Source organism: Lacerta agilis, chromosome 5, assembly GCF_009819535.1.
Source record: "Lacerta agilis isolate rLacAgi1 chromosome 5, rLacAgi1.pri, whole genome shotgun sequence".
Classification (NCBI taxonomy): domain Eukaryota; kingdom Metazoa; phylum Chordata; class Lepidosauria; order Squamata; family Lacertidae; genus Lacerta; species Lacerta agilis.
In genome coordinates this window covers 12,095,395-12,113,821 of record NC_046316.1, presented here as the reverse complement: position 1 = coordinate 12,113,821, position 18,427 = coordinate 12,095,395, and the positions used below count along the sequence as shown (strand labels likewise).

The window sequence follows — 18,427 nt, the reverse complement described above, 5'->3', positions numbered from 1 at the left end:
TCATCCGAGGTCTTTCTCTATGTCCTTCCTCCCTGAGAGGTTGGGGGGGGGGAGGAGCCGGCAACACAAGAATGGGCCTTTTTGTGGTGGCTCCCTGATTGTGGAATGCTACCCCCAGGGAGACTCTCCTGGCACCTTCACTACATATCTTTAGGTGCCAAGTGAAAACGCTCCTCTTTATCAAGACCTTTGGCCATTAAATAATCTATGGCCTGTTAAGTGTGAGGGGGCATATGTGGACTGTTGTTATGATTATTTTATTCTCATGCTGTACATTTTTTTTTACTATGCTCCATAAATTATAATATTGTACACTGCCCTGGCATCTTTGGATAAAAGGTGGTATATAAATCAAATAAATACTCTTGAGTGCATTGCTCATGGTCAACGATGGGCACTATTCCAAGACCAAAATCAACCACAGGTAAAAGTGTGTGTTGGGTCCGATAGGATGACCTGTCCCTCTTAGGGGTGTTGTAACACCTCCTTCATGGAGGCGGAGGTATGAAACCCCCACGCATCAAGAATAGCATAGCCCAGACCTTTCCGGGGGGGGGGGGAGGATGTACTAGTTTTGTTTTGCATATTACTGCTGTCTGGTAACGCAAGGCAGGGTTCTGTTCTATTTCCCCGGGCTATGTTTTATTACATTTAAATTTTTTAATTAAATTAAAAACCCATCCTTCTCAGAAGACGTCAGGGTGATATACCACCACGGGGTATCTCCCCCCACCCCCCGAGAAGCGGTTGTCTCCCACCCCCCATTTACTTTCGTGCAGGAGAGAGTGGAAAGGGAGGAAGTGGTCTCCGCCCTCAGCCGGGCTCTTGCCGAGGCGCCCCGGCGCGCAGAGAGCCAGCCCTTCCGCTTCTCTCTGTCCCTCTCTCTGTTCCGCAGCGCCGACGGGGCCAGGCGCCCCCCGCGCGATTAGCGGGAGCGCCTCGTCGGTTTTCCTCCTCTGGCTGCCGGCCGGAGCTCGGCTTCACCGAGGCCAAGAAGTTCGGCATGGCGGCGGCAGCTCCAGGTAAGTGCGCTTTCTGAGGAGCGCTTTCCGTGGCGCGCAAAGCCGGAGCCGGAGGCGCCTCTCCGGACGCCTCCCTACCCCAGCGAAGGGGGCTTACGCAGAGCCGCCTACGGGGGGTTCCACAACCTCACTTCGCAGTCCCACAGACCGCCTTGTAGAGGTGGGGGGGGGAAGCACCAGTCGGGTTCTGCAATCTTAAATTTGAGGCGCCTTCCTTAACCGAAAAAAACTGGTGGCCACCCCGAAGACCGAGGAAGCCCTTGGTGGCTTGGACGGGCCCCATGTTTCCTTCCTCAAGCCCAGACCCGGCTGCTTGGTCAGTTTTACCTCGGGAATAGAAGCCCTAAAAGTGCGCTTTGTCCAATCTCACCATATCGATGCAGATCAGGTGGGACAATTAGACCCCGTCTGTTTCACGGGTGGAAAAGGTTGATAGTGCTTGATCACTTTCTCAGCTGTTATATAGATATGTATGTTGACAACAACAACATGTTGATCCTGTTGATCCAGTGTGCAGTATGTTTAGTCGGAAATAAATGCCCCTCAGACTTCAGGTCCTACTTAGGATTGTTGTGTTGTTGTTGTTCAGTCGTGTCCGACTCTTCGTGACCCCATGGACCAGAGCACGCCAGGCACGCCTATCCTTCATTTCCCCTCGTAGTTTGGCCAAACTCATGTTAGTAGCTTCGAGAACACTGTCCAACCATCTCATCCTCTGTCGTCCCCTTCTCCTTGTGCCCTCCATCTTTCCCAACATCAGGGTCTTTTCTAGGGAGTCTTCTCTTCTCATGAGGTGGCCAAAGTACTGGAGCCTCAACTTCAGGATCTGTCCTTCTAGTGAGCACTCAGGGCTGATTTATTTGAGAATGGATAGGTTTGATCTTCTTGCAGTCCATGGGACTCTCAAGAGTCTCCTCCAGCACCATAATTCAAAAGCATCAATTCTTTGGCGATCGGCCTTCTTGATGGTCCAGCTCTCACTTCCGTACATTACTACTGGGAAAACCATAGCTTTAACTATACGGACCTTTGTCGGCAAGGTGATGTCTTTGCTTTTTAAGATGCTGTCTAGGTTTGTCTCCCAAGAAGCAGGCGTCTTCTAATTTCGTGACTGCTGTCACCATCTGCAGTGATCATGGAACCCAAGTGTTGTACTGTATTGCAACCCCATCCTATGCGTGTTTACTCAAGAGCAAGCCCTGTATATCCAGTGGGGCTTCCTCCCAGCTAACTGTGCTGCACACGAAGTCCTGTTCTATGCATAGTTAGGCGCACCTGTGGTCAATGACATTAAGTATGCATGTCTCTGCATAAGATTGCTACTTTGCATCCTGATCCTGTGCATATTAACTCACAAATTTCACTCATCTGAATTAAGCTTGCTGTCAAGCAATTACTGCATTCTTACAGCGCAATCTGTTCTATACAAGTCTGTTCAGAAGCAAATTCCACTGACTCCAGTAGGGTTTACAGGACTGCAGCCTTAATCTCTTACTGCTAGATTTCTCATATATTTTTACCTGGGCTGTCATATGTAGTCAGGGTGTTAAAGTTTGAGCAGTTAAAGTTACCCCCTCCCTCCCATGCCAGCCTCTAAAACTCTCACTCAGAATAATCTTGACAGTTATGAATCAGCAGTTCAAGGTCCTTTCTTCTTTGGCTATGCAGATTGGGTAACACTAATGGTTAGGGATTGTTTTTGGAAGTGATCGAGCTTGGCAGCACTTCTCAGCTTGCTTCACTTGCGTTCACTCGAATTCCACTGCTGAATTGGGGACTGAGCACTGCCAGTTTAAAAAAAGGCATCAGACAGGCTTGTTGAGCCCGATGTAAGCAGCAGAATGGTGGTTTGCATCGGACTGAGCATCATTCCAAGGGTGGCTTCACATATTAGCAGGATAGGACGTGTGCCCTGTGCAAAGCCAGCCACAACTAGGTTTATTTAAATCAATGTTCTTCTGTGCATCCCCAAGTCTGCTAAAGACTGCAGTCTGAGGCAGAAAGCACAAGTGAGTTTCTCTTCCTTTTTTGTCTGTGCTTCCGTGAGAGTAATTTACAAAGGGGGAACTCATGCATGTCCCTTATGGCGAGCTGCATGAGCTATTCTCACATGAGGATCACACCCACATTACCCACAAGCACATACCAAGGAAGTACAATGCAATGGTATGTGAAATTACATCTATTTTAATTCCTGTTTATTGCATGCATATCTTGGCATTCAGTGCATCAAATTCCTCAAGGTGGCTCACATTTCAAATAAATTAATGCAACAAGAAGACCTTGCCTGCTTTCCTAAGCCATCATGGCTATGTTCTAGTAACGTAGGTCCAAACTACATGTATGATGGGAAGAGTCATGGCTAGAATGACTGATGCTGTATCAAAACAGCAGGGAGAAGGCTGCTAACTTGGTGCAGTGTCAAGACTATGCCAACACTCCCTTCCCAGGTCAACTTAGCAGACCCTCGTTGCTGCTTTGAAGCAAATAAAATATATTGGGAGATTTGATTACAAACCTTCAACATCAAATGCAGTCAGGTTCTTATTCACCCTATACCTCCAAGACAATATGAAGTATTAGCTGGACACAGGCAACCATGGCAAAATATAGACAGCTAAGACTCTTGTAATACCTTGTGGGAGTGCCCTGTCCACCCATTAGGCAAGTTGGGGTGACCCACGGGGACAGCAGATCTGGTCTCCAATGCATGCATCCCTTGCTGCTGCCGCCAAGACACTCATTGGAGACCGGATCTACCGTCTCCTCAGATAGGGAAACTGGCTGAAATGGTGGCAATGTCCTGGAGCTTCAGTGTAATGAACAATTCCAGCTACTGCCTTGGGGAAATAAAGGTGTCACGAATTGCAGGACAGCCTCTTTGAAGGCTGAACACAATGCACCCGTGGCCCAGCTCAAGTCATGCTTCCTTGGGGCTAGCCCTACCATTAGGCAAAGTGAACCAACCACCGCAGGCAAGCAGATGCTGGGCACCAGTGGTGGCAGCTGCCTTGCTGTTTCTCCTATTTCCCCTTTGGGAAGAGAGCTATGTGACGTATTCTGGCCCCTGCAAGCTAACCTACTGCATTCATTGCCAGCAGTGAATTAAGAATCACTTCCCAGTCCAGTCAGCTTTTGTATGTTGACTAAAGAGAGCCGCCATCTTGTCTTTCACCTCAGGAAGCTAAAGGTTCTGGGCCATCCCTGTGCTACATCCCTACAAAATGAGAAAGGAGTGAAGGGAGATTGAAAGTACCATGGGACCAGGTTCCCGGGAGCAGATAAACTTTCCCCACGTGTACTTTTCTTCCTGAAAGTTCTTTTTAAAAGCCTTTCTGCTCCCTGCAGGGGCTGCTTCTGCTCACGGGGGACTTACCCAACGCTTTTTGTTTGGCGTCCTTCAAAATGGGGAAATGTCCCCTTTGGCGGGGTTATGAACCTCTCATGCTTTTGAATTATGGTGCTGGAGGAGACTCTTGAGAGTCCCACGGACTGCAAGAAGATCAAACCTATCCATTCTCAAAGAAATCAGCCCTGAGTGCTCACTAGAAGGACAGATCCTGAAGTTGAGGCTCCAGTACTTTGGCCACCTCATGAGAAGAGAAGACTCCCTGGAAAAGACCCTGATGTTGGGAAAGATGGAGGGCACAAGGAGAAGGGGACGACAGAGGATTAGATGGTTGGACAGTGTTCTCGAAGCTACTAACATGAGTTTGGCCAAACTGCGAGAGGCAGTGAAGGATAGGCGTGCCTGGCGTGCTCTGGTCCATGGGGTCACGAAGAGTCGGACACGACTGAACGACTGAACGACTGAACAACAACAACAACAGAAGCTGGGTTATAGAGCTGGCTGAGGACCAGAAAGAGGTCACAGGAGCGCAGGGCCTGCATAGCTGAGGGAAGAGCTGGAGAGAAAGGAAGTTGGTGTGAGGTAAAAATGGGCTGATGAGAGAGGGCCCCTGATAAGGCCAAGAGAGGGTGTGTGCTATGGCGTGGCTGGGAGTGCATTCCCTCCAACATTTCTCCCATAAAAATAGAGACATTCTGCATCAGGAAGCTTCTCCTGTGTTTGACCTTGCCACAAACATCTACATCATATACACATATTCATCTGCCGCCTTGAGCCAATGACAACCTCTCGGCCTGGCCTACCTCGCAGGGTCGTTGTAAAGAAAAGAAATGTGTGAGGGAAGGGATTATGGACAACACTTTCAACAGAGATATGGAATGAAATAAAATTTTAGCTGTAAGCTGCCTTGAGTCCCTGTCAGGTGAAAAGGCAGGTAACAACAACAACAACAACGGAAACTGTGAGAATGATCAGGAACATACCAGAGAGTAAATCCTATTGAACTCAGTAGGACTTAGTTCTGAGTAAAAAATGCTTAGGATTGCAGTGTGAGGCTGCCCATTCTTTACCCAGTTACCTGTGAGTAAGCTCCATTGAATTCAGTGGGACTTAACTACTCAGTAGACTGTAAGGTTCCATTAACAATAAAGGAATAAGCACTAAATCCATTTTCTTTTTTTCTTTTCTTTTTTAAATGGTTGCCTGCAGTTAAATAATTTAAAGTGGATTGGTGACCTTTTCCTTAAAAATTATAGGAAGGGCTTTGTCGACCAGCTTCACCATTTCCTTCATTTGGTGCAGGATTTTTATTTTCAGTATAAACAAGACTCCATTTTTGCACCTACATACACACATCACTTTTAATTGTTCTCTGGGATGTGGAAGGGAGGAAAAAGGAAAACCTGGGACATTCTGAGATCAAATCAGAAACCGGGACGGCTTCTGTAATTCCGGGACTGTCCCTGGAAAATAGGGACACTTGGAGGGTATAGGAGTAGGTTGAGGGGGGAAGTCCAGAGCCACAACTCGGCATGGATAACAGAAGGGGAACGAAGTACGGAGTTGTCCACAAAGCAGGGACCTGAGGAAGCCATGCTTGCTGAAGAAATGGAATGGAAGAAAGGAAGGATGAGCCATTGAGCATGTCGAACCTCTGCAAAATCTCCCACAAGGTCTTAAGACGGGATGCCATTATTGGAAGGAATGAAGTTGGCAGAGAAGGAAGGGTTGGAGGACTGGACGCTCGTGAGAAGTGTAGAGGACAGTGGCGTGAGGAATTTTGTCAGGAATGCTGTCACTGCCATGTTAGGACCTGGCAATTGTAAGGGGTACAAAGAGCTCCAAAAAGTAAGCCTTTGGAGGTTAATTCAATATGTTGATCTAAGCTGCCATGCTTTTCACATAGCAGGCTTCCGGCATAATTGGCTTGTGCTAGGATTTACCATTTTAGCATGTGAGGACTGTCACTCCAACCCTGTTCCCTCTTGTATAGAGGTGACAGGGCCGCCAGGTAATAAGGTTTTATAGTTGGACTGTTGTGTTGTATAATCCTATACAGCTTGCTGATGGTTGCAGGATTTCCAAGCTAGGTAAGTTGTTTTCTCCCAGCTTGCACAAAGATCTCTTCCAAGATGCAGTTTCCTGAAGAAGCTGTGAAGCTTTGATAGCTTTTGCCAACAATTGCAGTGAATTATTAGCGGGTGGCGCTGTGGGTTAAACCACAGAGCCTAGGGCTTGCTGATCAGAAGGTCAGCAGTTCGAATCCCTGCGATGGGGTGAGCTCCCGTTGATCGTTCCCAGCTCCTGCCCACCTAGCAGTTTGAAAGCACGTCAAAAGTACAAGTAGATAAATAGGTACCGCTCCGGCGGGAAGGTAAACAGCGTTTCTGTGCACTGCCCTGGTTCGCCAGAAGCGGCTTTGTCATGCTGGCCACATGACCCGGAAGCTGTACGCCGGCTCCCTCGTTCAGTAATTCGAGATGAGCTCCGCAACCCCAGAGTCGGACACGACTGGATCTAATGGTCAGGGGTCCCTTTACCTTTACCTATTAGCACTACAAGATGTTTTGTTATGCATTACCAGCTGAACAAATGGTAGCCTTTCTTTTACTTCAGCTGTGCTAAAGTTCACATGGCTAAGCATTTGTTAAATTTTATTAGTAATTGACACATCTTTAATGCCAAATCTAGGAATCAGCAGGAAGGAGCTTGAGCTGTTTAGCTGTAAGTTAGAGTCTCTCTTCTCCAGAAATCACTGGGAGCTTCGTTGAGTTTTCTTGCAGTGTATCAGCATTATATGTTAATCCCACGATTCTATGCGTAAAGGTATAAAAGAACAATTCAGTTAAACAAAAAGTGGGAAATGAAAACCACTTCCTGTGGTTGATCTCACCACTGTTGATTAAAATGTCCTTCAACCAAGAGAATCCCTGCTACTGGTATATTATGTTTAAAAGGAGAGGCTCATATATTTTTCTGCATCATAAACTGATGGATGCTTTTTTGTAAAGCTTGGAGTAATAATTCCATGAAGGGTGCTTTCTGTGCTCTAAAGAAATGTAGATTACATGTAACACACAGCAACGATTTGAGTAGAATAATATTAGTTCATGTGTCGTGCATGAGCACGTACTGTGTATGTCTATGGAAATATCTTTAGGATATTTAAGCAGCCTAAATGGTTTGCGGGATTGTATCTCAATTGCATTGGTAGGTAGGTTGCGCACAAATTGCGAAATATTCGATTTTTTTAAAATTTTGTTTTACCAAGACTTGACATTACTTTCACCCGACCTCATTTCTATGGTTACAAAACACTGGTTTGTTAGTAGTCATCATTGACACACTTCTGTCTTAATCCTGTTTACCTTGCCCACTGCTGTGAAGCTTGGTGATTTAACTAGGGCAGGTTAAGATGAGCCACAGATGTAGTGGTTCGAGTGCTAAGCTAGGGCCTGGGGGACCAGGGTTCAAGTCCCTACTCAGCCACCGGGTGACCTTGACCCAGGTACTGCCTCTCAGCCTAACCTACTTTGCTGGGTTGATGTGATGATATAAAATGGGGAGGGGGAGAATCATGTACCCACCCATGAGCTCCTTGGAGGAAAGGCGGGATGTAAATAATGGAATTGTAGAGCTGGAAGGGACCGCAAGGGTCGTCTAGCTCAACCACCTGCCTTGCAGGAATCTTCTTATCTGACATGGGGCTCAAACTCACAGCCCTGGGATTGTGCTCTACCCACTGAGCAACGTAACAAATAAACAAGATTCCGTTTGTATAATATGCTTACATTATTTATTCCGTCACAGAAGGACACTCCAGTGCACGTAGCGTGCTGATTCTATATGGGGACGACGCCAGTGAATGGTGCTACTACCTTGAGAGCATCTTTCACTCATGCCAAGAAGTCTGGAGCTATCGAGTGGAGAGCGGAACTACTATTTCCACCGAGGAGCTGGACCTTTTCAAGAGCAGCAGGTGCATCATTATTCTGCTGTCCTCTGAGCTGGTGCAGAGTTTCTATGTCCCCGATGTCCTTCAGAGCCTGCAGAAGGTCCTCCAGCCACCCCATAAAGTGGTGAAGCTGTTCTGCGGAATATCAGAATGTGGGAATTATCAAGAATTCTTCAAGGACTGGTCCCAGTGGAAACAGCTTACCTACGATGATGACCCAGATGTCTATGTCGAAGCTGTCATGAAGGCTATTTCAGAAGGAGGTAACCTGGTAATACCTGTTGAAATGTTTGGATTTTGACGGTGGCTTTAAGTCACTCATCCGCCTCCTGTTCCAACTTCTCAGTCACGGGTACCTCATCAGTACCTTACAAACCCTGTGAAAATTGCTGCCAATATTATAAATTCAGAATGTTTATGGGAAGCTCTTAACACTATTACCATTTCATATATGGATGGTATTTCTTCCATTTTATTTAATTATTATTTGCACATATAACCCATCCTTCACTGAATAGTCCTACGGTTGGCTACAAAAACAACATAATTAAAAACAAGTACAAATTGTCATTAATAACATAAAATAAAACCACAAAAACTAACCAATAATTAAGTTAACGAAACAGCTGTGCAAAACAGCTGTGTAGGAGGAGAGAAGACATATATTCAACCAAAGGTGTGCCTTGACCAATCGTTGCAAAGCATGCAACAATGGTGTAAAATGCACCTGGAATACCTGGGGGCTACTGCGGAGAAGGCTCTCCCAGGCATAGTATTGCTGCCATCTAAGTCCAAGAGAATAAGAGCCAGAAAACAGGTGATGCCAGCCTTAGTAAGTGAGCATGGATGGAAAATAAAATACTATGTGACGTTATTATATACCAGTATTTGGTAAACCATAGAAACGAGGGCTAGTGAAAGTAATGTCAAGTCTTGGTAAAACCAAACTTCAAATATTTAGCAATTTGCGCACAACCTACCTTACCACTGCAGTTGTGATACAATCCTGCAGACCATTTAGGCTGCTTAAATGCCACTGGAGTCCATGACAAGATCTTTATAGCAAAGTGTGAAGTTTCAGAAGCTTTAGGTATTCTTAAACTGCTAAAACATCTGCATGCCTTGAGAGTAGAGCCCTTTAGTGCTGCTGGGGCATTGCATTTCCATAACAGGCAATTGGCATGTCTTCTGTACATGAGAGCTGCCTACCCACAGAGCCTCCACCTTCCCAGAAATCAAACTCAAGTGTTCCCCGCAGTACTCCATAGCCCAAGTGCCAGGGAGTTGAAGAGCACTTTCCCAGTGCTGCTCTTTGGACTCGACCATGCAAGTAGGAATGAAAGCACTGTAATATAATGCCTCCAGTGCCCATCGTGAACATTCGGTCAAAGTGGGTACCATTTTGAATGGTATCAAAAGCCAACGAGAGATTGTGTAATGGTAACAGGGTCCTCTGTCTCTCAGTAAAAAAAAACTATCCACCAGGATGACCAAAACTGATTCCAGGCCTGAGCCCAGAATGATGTTTCATCCAGGAACACTTGCATTTGCTCCACTACAACCTTCTTTACCATCTTTTCCCCAAAAGTGGCATTGGCTGGTAGTTACTACACACCATTGGGTCCAGTGTGGGCTGTTTAAGGAGCGGACTCTTTTTGAGGATGCATCATTCACAACATCCTGGGCCCACCTGGTCACCCCACTCTGGCTAGCTTTAAGCAGCCAGGGAGAGCAGGGGCCCAGAGGGCACTGCTGCAAGTATCCTGTCCACGTCACTGGGCCACACCAACAGGAAACAATCTCTTGAAACTGGGACAGATGTACCATTGGGCACTGCAAACAGATTTGATGAGTTGTTAAGAAGTCAAGAGACTTTGTCTTCAAAGTGTCTTGCAAGCAGCTCAGAGATAGTCACCATGTGCTACAAAGTTCAGCATGCCCAAATCTGGGTTAACTAATCTCTGGACCACATGGAACAACTCGACCAGGCAACTCCTTGAGGGTACCAGCAGAGAAGTATACCTCAAGGACCGCCTCCTTCCATGTGAGATCATCTTCTGAGGCCCTTCTTTGTGTGCCTCCTCCTTGAGAGGTCCGGAGGGTGGCAACACAAGAACGGGCCTTTTTTGCAGTGGCTCCCCTTTGTGGAATGCTCTTCCCTGGGAGCTTTGCCTGGCACCTTCATTATGCACCTTGAGGTGCCAGGCAAATACGTTCCTCTCAGGGGCGTACAAAAGGGGGGGGCGGTCCACCCTGGGTACCACCCTGGGGGGGGGTAACAAGATGGCCCGTTGCCTCCCCCCAGCTGTAGAGCGGCCAAGGGTACGGGTGCCGCGCATGCACAATCTGTACGGTTCTCCCTGCCCCGGGTGCCGGAGAGACTTCCTCCGCCACTGGTTCCTCTTTAACCAGGCCTTTGGCTGATTGACATCCAATACCCTTTTAAAAATGTGTGTGTGGGGGGGGGGGTTATTGGGTTGCTTTTGTTTTTATTTTGATTATGTATTTTGTGATTTTATCTTGTGAACCGCCCTGAGACCTGTGGGTATATAAATTGAATTAACAGCAGCAGCAACAAGAAGTAATATGAGTAACACATGTTCGGTTGTATTCAGCATAGGCATCTCAGAGGCTTCAAACCTAAGCATGCTTACTTCCTGTTTATATTCTACTGACCTCAGCATTCATCTTGACCCCTTGTGGCTGGAGAGCCAAGGCTACTAAATCTGCAAAGAGACGCCTCATCCCTGCTGATTCCTAAGACTGCAAATTTGATCCAAACGATTTGCCAAAATATTTAGGGGGAAAGCTTTGTCACAAACCAGAGTCTGAGTGACAGGATCCTTGTCAGTGGGAATGCCCAGAGAACAAGTAAATTGCATGTTGGGCATATTGTGTTGCTTCTGAAATGAAATGAAATTTGCGGTTCCCATTTCAAAGCAGACATGTTTAGGCTGCAGCTGTAAGCCTAAGAGCTAAAGGTATCATACAAACTACCATCATTGCGAAGTTAAAAATGAATCTTAACCACAAGCAGAGTGATGATAAAAATATCCCGGTATAAGAATTTGTGGCTTTTGTGGCAAGAGATTTAAAAAGGCGAAAACTTAACCAAAATGATACTTCAGAGGTGAAAACTGCATAGTGTTCAACTATGTGGGTGATTCTTATCACGTTGCTTGGTTCATTAAAGAACTGCATAAATTTGGAAATGTCTGAAAGTCGCAGTAGTGTGGTTCAGTTGTTCAGTAGTTTAGTGAAAAGTTTCACAACATGCTAGTTGTTGTTGTTGTTGTTCAGTCGTTCAGTCGTGTCCGACTCTTCGTGACCCCATGGACCAGAGCACGCCAGGCACGCCTATCCTTCACTGCCTCCCGCAGTTTGGCCAAACTCATGTTAGTAGCTTTGAGAACACTGTCCAACCATCTCATCCTCTGTCGTCCCCTTCTCCTTGTGCCCTCCATCTTTCCCAACATCAGGGTCTTTTCTAGGGAGTCTTCTCTTCTCATGAGGTGGCCAAAGTACTGGAGCCTCAACTTCAGGATCTGTCCTTCTAGTGAGCACTCAGGGCCAACTTCCTTGAGAATGGATAGGTTTGATCTTCTTGCAGTCCATGGGACTCTCAAGAGTCTCCTCCAGCACCATAATTCAAAAGCATCAATTCTTGGCGATCAGTCTTCTTGATGGTCCAGCTCTCACTTCCGTACATTACTACTGGGAAAACCATAGCTTTAACTATACGGACCTTTGTCGGCAAGGTGATGTCTCTGCTTTTTAAGATGCTGTCTAGGTTTGTCATTGCTTTTCTCCCAAGAAGCAGGCGTCTTCTAATTTCATGACTGCTGTCACCATCTGCTGTGATCATGGAACCCACTTGCTAGTTAGTACCTGCTTATTGCAGTTGGAGGTTACCGGTATATGCCTGTGGAAGTTTGCAACGCACTCAGGAGAGCACATTTTCAAACAGCCCAGATGGAGCAATAAAGTTCTACTGAGGTCACTGGTGCTGTTCATGTGCCTATTTCATAGTTACATCTTCACGGTAGAAGGTACATAAAAAAAGAGGAATCTAAACATACAGGTGAAACTCAAAAAATTAGAATATTGTGGAAAAGTCCATTTATGTAAGCAATTGTTTTCATTGGCCACTGGAGTTTAATATATGAGATAGACTCATGACATGCAAAGCGAGATATGTCAAGCCTTTGTTTGTTATAATTGTGATGATTATGGCATACAGCTGATGAGAACCCCAAAGTTGAAATTGTTAATTTGGGGTTCTCATCAGCTGTATGCTATAATCATCACAATTATAACAAATAAAGGCTTGACATATCTCGCTTTGCATGTCATGAGTCTATCTCATATATTACTGGTAGTTTAACCTTTTAAGTTGAATTACTGAAAGAAATGAACCTTTCCACGATACTCTAATTAAATACTCTAAGTTTTACCTGTATGTTTCCTAAGGACCTTTGATACAGGAACTAAACAGATGCCATCACTGAGGGCTTTGTTTTCACAGACACAGTGAATGCCAATCTGGACATCCTAGGGCAGGCATGTCCAAAGTCCATTTCGGGGGCCTAATCCAGCCCGCCGGTCGATTTAATCCAGCCCCCGTGGCAGTATATGTCCTGGGGTAAAAGCCTAAAAAATAAAGCTCAGCATTGTAAACAAAACTCAGCAACTTCAATCCTAAAAGAAGCTCAACAACTTTGGTCAGCCCTCACTCATGTTCACTTCATCAAATCTGGCCCCCTTTGAAAAAAAGTTTGGACACCCCTTTTAGGGGCAGGGCGTCCTGTTTCAGCACTGGAGGTGAAATGGAAAGCGTCACTCTGACCACGACGTTTGCATTGCCCACGTGGCGCACGCATCAGCGCTGATTTCGGACGAGACCTCGTGCACTCCACAAGATCTCTCTTGATTTCGATGAGATAAGCACAATCTCAAACAACTTCACTTTCACAAAGACCTTGGATGAATGGAAATTTGTTCTTTTCAACTGGTCCTCTTGATATTTAAAGAGACATCTACTTTTAAGGGTGGGAGAGAAGCTAAGGGAAAAAACACTACGTGTTTGTGAACACTCAGTATTTGGTCCAAATATACCTGCACAAGCAGTGACACTAGATGATCATGAACGTCACTTATTTGATTGCCTTAAGGAGCAAATCCGTTCTATTGGGTTCCTGCCATGTCAGAATGCCTCATTTGTGCGCTACAAAATTGAGGCGGTGGGGAGAGGTGATTTTTCAGGATGTGGAATGGCAGATGCAGTAGCTAAAACTCGCTGTTGCCACTGGAGCTTTTACTAGCTATCAACTCCACCCCCAAAACTCCCCGAAGCAATACTATGTGATGTTGCTGCATTGTTTGACGGAATATGTCTTTAAAAATAAAACGCCCACTATTTCCTCCAGAATTCCCTGTCAGAGTGGTGCTATTTAACGTCTCTTCAGGGGGGCTCTTTTGGAGGGTGGTGGCAGCTGCCGCCAGGCAGGAGGACCTTGTAGTGGCGGGGAAGTGTTTCAGCCACCCCAAAATTACTCTTACCAGCAGCTCAAAATTTGCCAGGGGTTGCTGTTCCCAATCCCCACTATTCACATCTCAAATCAAAAGTCTTCTGTGGAGAGTGTGTAGCTCGGCCCTCATGTGAAACGCTTAATCCTTAGTGCAAACAATACAGAATCAAGTTGGGGAAACTGTTCTTCCTGGACTGTATATGGGCAAACACTTAAGGAACTTGGCAGGAACTCTGCCTGGAGGCCTGAACCACTTTTTAATGCCCCTGCTGGCACCTCCGGGACCTAGGTGACAGGGGAGGTGTTTCTGCCTCTTGACCCCTCTCTGGAGAGACAAATTCAGACACAGTGTCTTGACAACTCCTGAGGTGGAGGAGGTGACATGGCAGGCACAGTGTAGGCATCAGAGATTGGTTCTGTCACATCCATATCAGGCATTTTGAAAACCCAAAGTGTCATTTTCCCAGCTGAATGTGAGTGAAGCCAATGGATCACAAACTCATCCAGGCCCTACTTACCAGTAATTCTGCTTTAGCACCTGCAGCTTAAAATGAGTCCAGTAGGCTCTTTTGATTCCAACTAATTTATGCTTGAGGCCAACGTAAGATAATCCCTTCTGTCCTTTGCTAGCGCTAGCTTTCATTAAACCATTCGACTTCTTTTTAAGGGACTTTCTCAGTTAATTAGCGAACTTCTTGCTGGACTGCATTGAGAAGTAACACTAACCTTTGTCCTGCACTTAGATTCTGGCTGTGATTCAGTGACTGATGCAGAAGCGGAAGACGACAGAGACGCACACCATTCGTGCAATATTGCAATGAGCCGAGAGCATGGGAACCTGGTGACCAGACTAGGAAGCCTAATTACAGTGCAGCCTGATCGCATTCGCTGTGGGGTACGGTATGTCTCCGTTCTTTCAAAGTTGCTGTAAAAAGGCAAAATGTGTGTGTGATGCTGTGCTGTGAATGCAGCTTGGCTGCGCTATGATTTTCCAGAACTGAGCCTTGCTAAATAACTAGGCTAAATAAGCAATCCTATGAGGGTTGCCCTAGTTTGTTGTTAGAGAAATATGTGAAGCAACACCGTCCTCTTGGGCATTTTCCTTTCCCACCTACAATATTATTATTTGCAGCGTTGTTTGCATGTGTTTGCCTGCCTGGAACACAACCTGAGGACATTGCATTGCATTTCTCTCCGTGTTATGGGGAGGGCATGGGGGAACTTAGCCTGGTGTTTGGCGTCGCAGTTCTGCTGAAACCCACCTGCAAATAGTTCTGTTGGCTTTGAGGCAAGCCTAAAGCACAGGTGTTCCTGCTTTTACCTGCTTGTGGAACAACTAAAGTAGCGCACTCATTTTCGGGACTTGACCTTCGGTATTGCCAACAGCTACCCAGGCTGCTTTTGGTCTGAACCTCGAATACAGGTAGCTTTTGACTTTTGACTGCTGCAGAATTTAGCTGCATACCTGCCTTTACACTTTGGTACCCTTGATTTCTGGGGCAGCGTCCTTGTCTTCCTGCAGTGAAGCAATTTTTTTTACTGTATATTGCTTTAAACATTATAGTTAAAATCTCATGGTGTGTTACAGTTTAAAAAAAAACCCAAATAAAGCAAAACGACAATGAAAGCTAAATAAAACCACTGCCTTTAAAGAGGCAGTGGTACATTCACTTCTTAAAAATCCTTCCCTAGACCCAGCAAAGTAAGTGTAACAAATATAAACCGGTCACCATAATAATAATATTAGTAGTAATAATTTCTCCTTCATGGATCGCTGCCTTGTCGTGGCGAAGGGGCTTGAATAACTCAGGGAAGCTATGAGCTATGCCATGCAGGGCCACCCAAGATGGACAGGTCATAGCGGAGAGTTTAGACGAAATGTGATCCACCTGGAGAAGAAACTGATCGCTGAAGAATTGATGCTTTTGAATTATGGTGCTGGAGGAGACTCTTGAGAGTCCCATGGACTGCAAAAAGATCAAACTTATCCACCCTTAAAGAAATCAGCCCTGAGTGCTCACTGGAAGGACAGATCCTGAAGTTGAGGCTCCAGTACTTTGGCCACCTCATGAGAAGAGAAGACTCCCTGGAAAAGACCCTGATGTTGGGAAAGATTGAGGGCACAAGGAGAAGGGGACGACAGAGGATGAGATGGTTGGACAGTGTTTTCCTTGAAACACAGTAAAGCTTAACTCTGGTTTAAACTAGCCTTTGCCAACCAACTGCCTCCCCTCCCCCAGTATTTTGGACCACAACTCCCATCAGCCACTGTTGGTAGGGAATGAAGGGAGGGAGACGAAGGGCCGAGATTTGCAATCCCACCTTGTAGACCCATTGGAGAATCTCCACACAGTCCTTCGCAATTGCAGTTCTGTGGAAACCGTCATTATCTCCCATCTTTCTCTCTGTGCAGCAAGTAATTCTGAAGATTCCACTCAAGATCCCGTGCTACTTTCTTTGCAGAAGGATTGATTTTACAGCCAAAAAACTAGAAGTTGTTGAATATATATGTGTGTGTGTGTGTGTATGTGTATGTATATGTATATACAATATCAACATTTTAATGCTTTAAACTATTGCAAGTCACTTTGGGCACATTTTGTGGAGAAAGGGATTGCTAAATAAAACAAATAAATAATGACTGTACAGCATTCAAGAGCCTGCAGATATTACTGTGCTTCTAAAATGTTATGCTCTACTTCTAGGCGAAGACAATAGTTTACATCGTCCTAAAATGTAAGCTGGATGGCAACGTAAAAATGGAAGTGGAATTTTCCTCCGAGAGCTGCCAGTCAGTGCGAGTTCTGGCTAGGATAGAGAATGAGTACACCGTTTCGGTTTCCGCACCTGGTAGGTGCCAAAATTGGCATTGCTTTGCTAAAACGCTTCTCTGCGGCAGAAAACATTAAACAGAATTGCACCTTATCTCAGAGGCAAATTTAGCATCAGCTAAGTAAGCAGAAAGTGAAACAAACCACGTCCTCTTATGAAGGCTCCGAAAAAGAGAGCACTGGAAGCTAAAACTGTATACACGAAGCCGCAAATAGATAGTTGCTAGAGCGTAGTAGAGCTAAAACAGCCTGATTAGACCATGCTTCCTGTTAGCGTGCTGCATTGCGTCCGAAGTGGGGGCTTGCAAGTCTCATCATCATGGGTTGGTTGACGTCTGAGCTCCAGATGTGTAGAGGGCTGCCTCCACAGGAAGCAGAAGCTGTCTTGCGCTTCCTCTTTCCCCCCACATTATGCTAAATGGCCAGAGCTGCACTTAATTTTTGCTGTGTGGTAATTTTAGAAGCATAACGGAACTTAAATTTATCATTCAAAATAGGAAGGGTTATGTTGTGGGAGCTAAGTTAATTTTTATTCAAATGACAGCCTGGAGAGTATGAAAATCCTTAACGGAAACAGGTTTCTTCCTATATTTAGGAATTTTTTCTTACTTTCCTAAGGGCTGAGTAGTGCAGCTGCCGTGCTTAGGGCTGTGGCATGGACCCTGTTTAGTTTTCATGCATGATTCTTTTAAGGGAGTTTGTGACTGTAAACTGCAACAGGTTTCGTTGAAACTGCTCATCAGTGAGGACTGTGGCAGTCCTGAATCCTTCTAGTGCTCCCCACTCCACCCAGTGCCAAAAAATAAATAAATAGCAAGGACTCAGGACTGCTTCTGCCACGAGTTCTGAGTAAATACTTCCTGCATTCTCTGGTTTCATCACATGATCATGGCTAAAGCAAGTTGAAAGCACTGATTGTGCTGCTGGGTGATTCTTGACCTTCCAGTTTTGTTTTCTTCGATAACTTTAGGTTTACGCAATCGCTTCCACTGCTGAAGCCTGTAGGTTTCTCTTGGCATGTTAAGTTCTTCCATACATTCAGATACGTGTGGAAGAGGCATAACAATAGCAGCCCCACCACTGGTTTTGGGTGGCATGGTATCCTGGTGTTCACTTATAGATAACATTTTTACATGGGGTGGCAGATCAGGCACTGTGAAGCCTTCCTTTGAACACAGTTGGTATAGTTCAGCTTTTGAGGAATACTACAGAGGCCCACCTGTTGACAGGTAGTACTTAGTTTCTTGGTGCATCCCTAACAGCAATATTGGCTGTTAGGGAATGACTGACCCCAGGAATGAATTGGTAGCCCATGTTGCTTTTAGAGATGCAGCAGGAAACCAAGCTCTACCTGTCAACAGGTGGGCCTCTGTAGTATTCCTCGAAAGCTGAACTGTACCAACTGTGTTCAAAGGAAGGCCACACACAGAGCATTGTTCTTTATTGATTCTTCTAGCATAGTGGGTTTTCTTTTGTACCTTGTCTGTTACTGATTAATATTTGCCTTATCCCACAGACCTACCATCCGGAGCTGTATGCCTGCGATTGTTTTCTGGGGATTTAATGATAGCTGAAGCAAGCATTTGCTATTACACTGACATGGAAGAAATTAGCAACTTGCTGTCTACTGCAGCAAATCCAGTGGAATTTATGTGTCAGGTAAATGTTAAAAGATGGGGCAAAGGAGGTAACTTGAACCAGCGAGGAACCTTGAAAAATAGCCAACTGAATATCAGCATAAT

General features: G+C 45.6%; 1 protein-coding gene across 1 annotated transcript in view; it reads left to right on the top strand.

Moving 5' to 3' along the window:
• Positions 1 to 888: 888 nt before the first annotated feature.
• PIK3AP1 (phosphoinositide-3-kinase adaptor protein 1) overlaps positions 889 to 18,427 on the top strand; it is a 43,018-nt gene continuing 25,479 nt past the window's right edge. Inside the window, exons 1-5 of the mRNA XM_033148621.1 lie at positions 889 to 1,022; positions 8,182 to 8,589; positions 14,598 to 14,749; positions 16,560 to 16,704; positions 18,202 to 18,344. Coding sequence (XP_033004512.1) covers positions 1,004 to 1,022; positions 8,182 to 8,589; positions 14,598 to 14,749; positions 16,560 to 16,704; positions 18,202 to 18,344 — 867 coding nt within the window. The 5' untranslated portion in view covers positions 889 to 1,003. The remainder of the gene's footprint in view (positions 1,023 to 8,181; positions 8,590 to 14,597; positions 14,750 to 16,559; positions 16,705 to 18,201; positions 18,345 to 18,427) is intronic.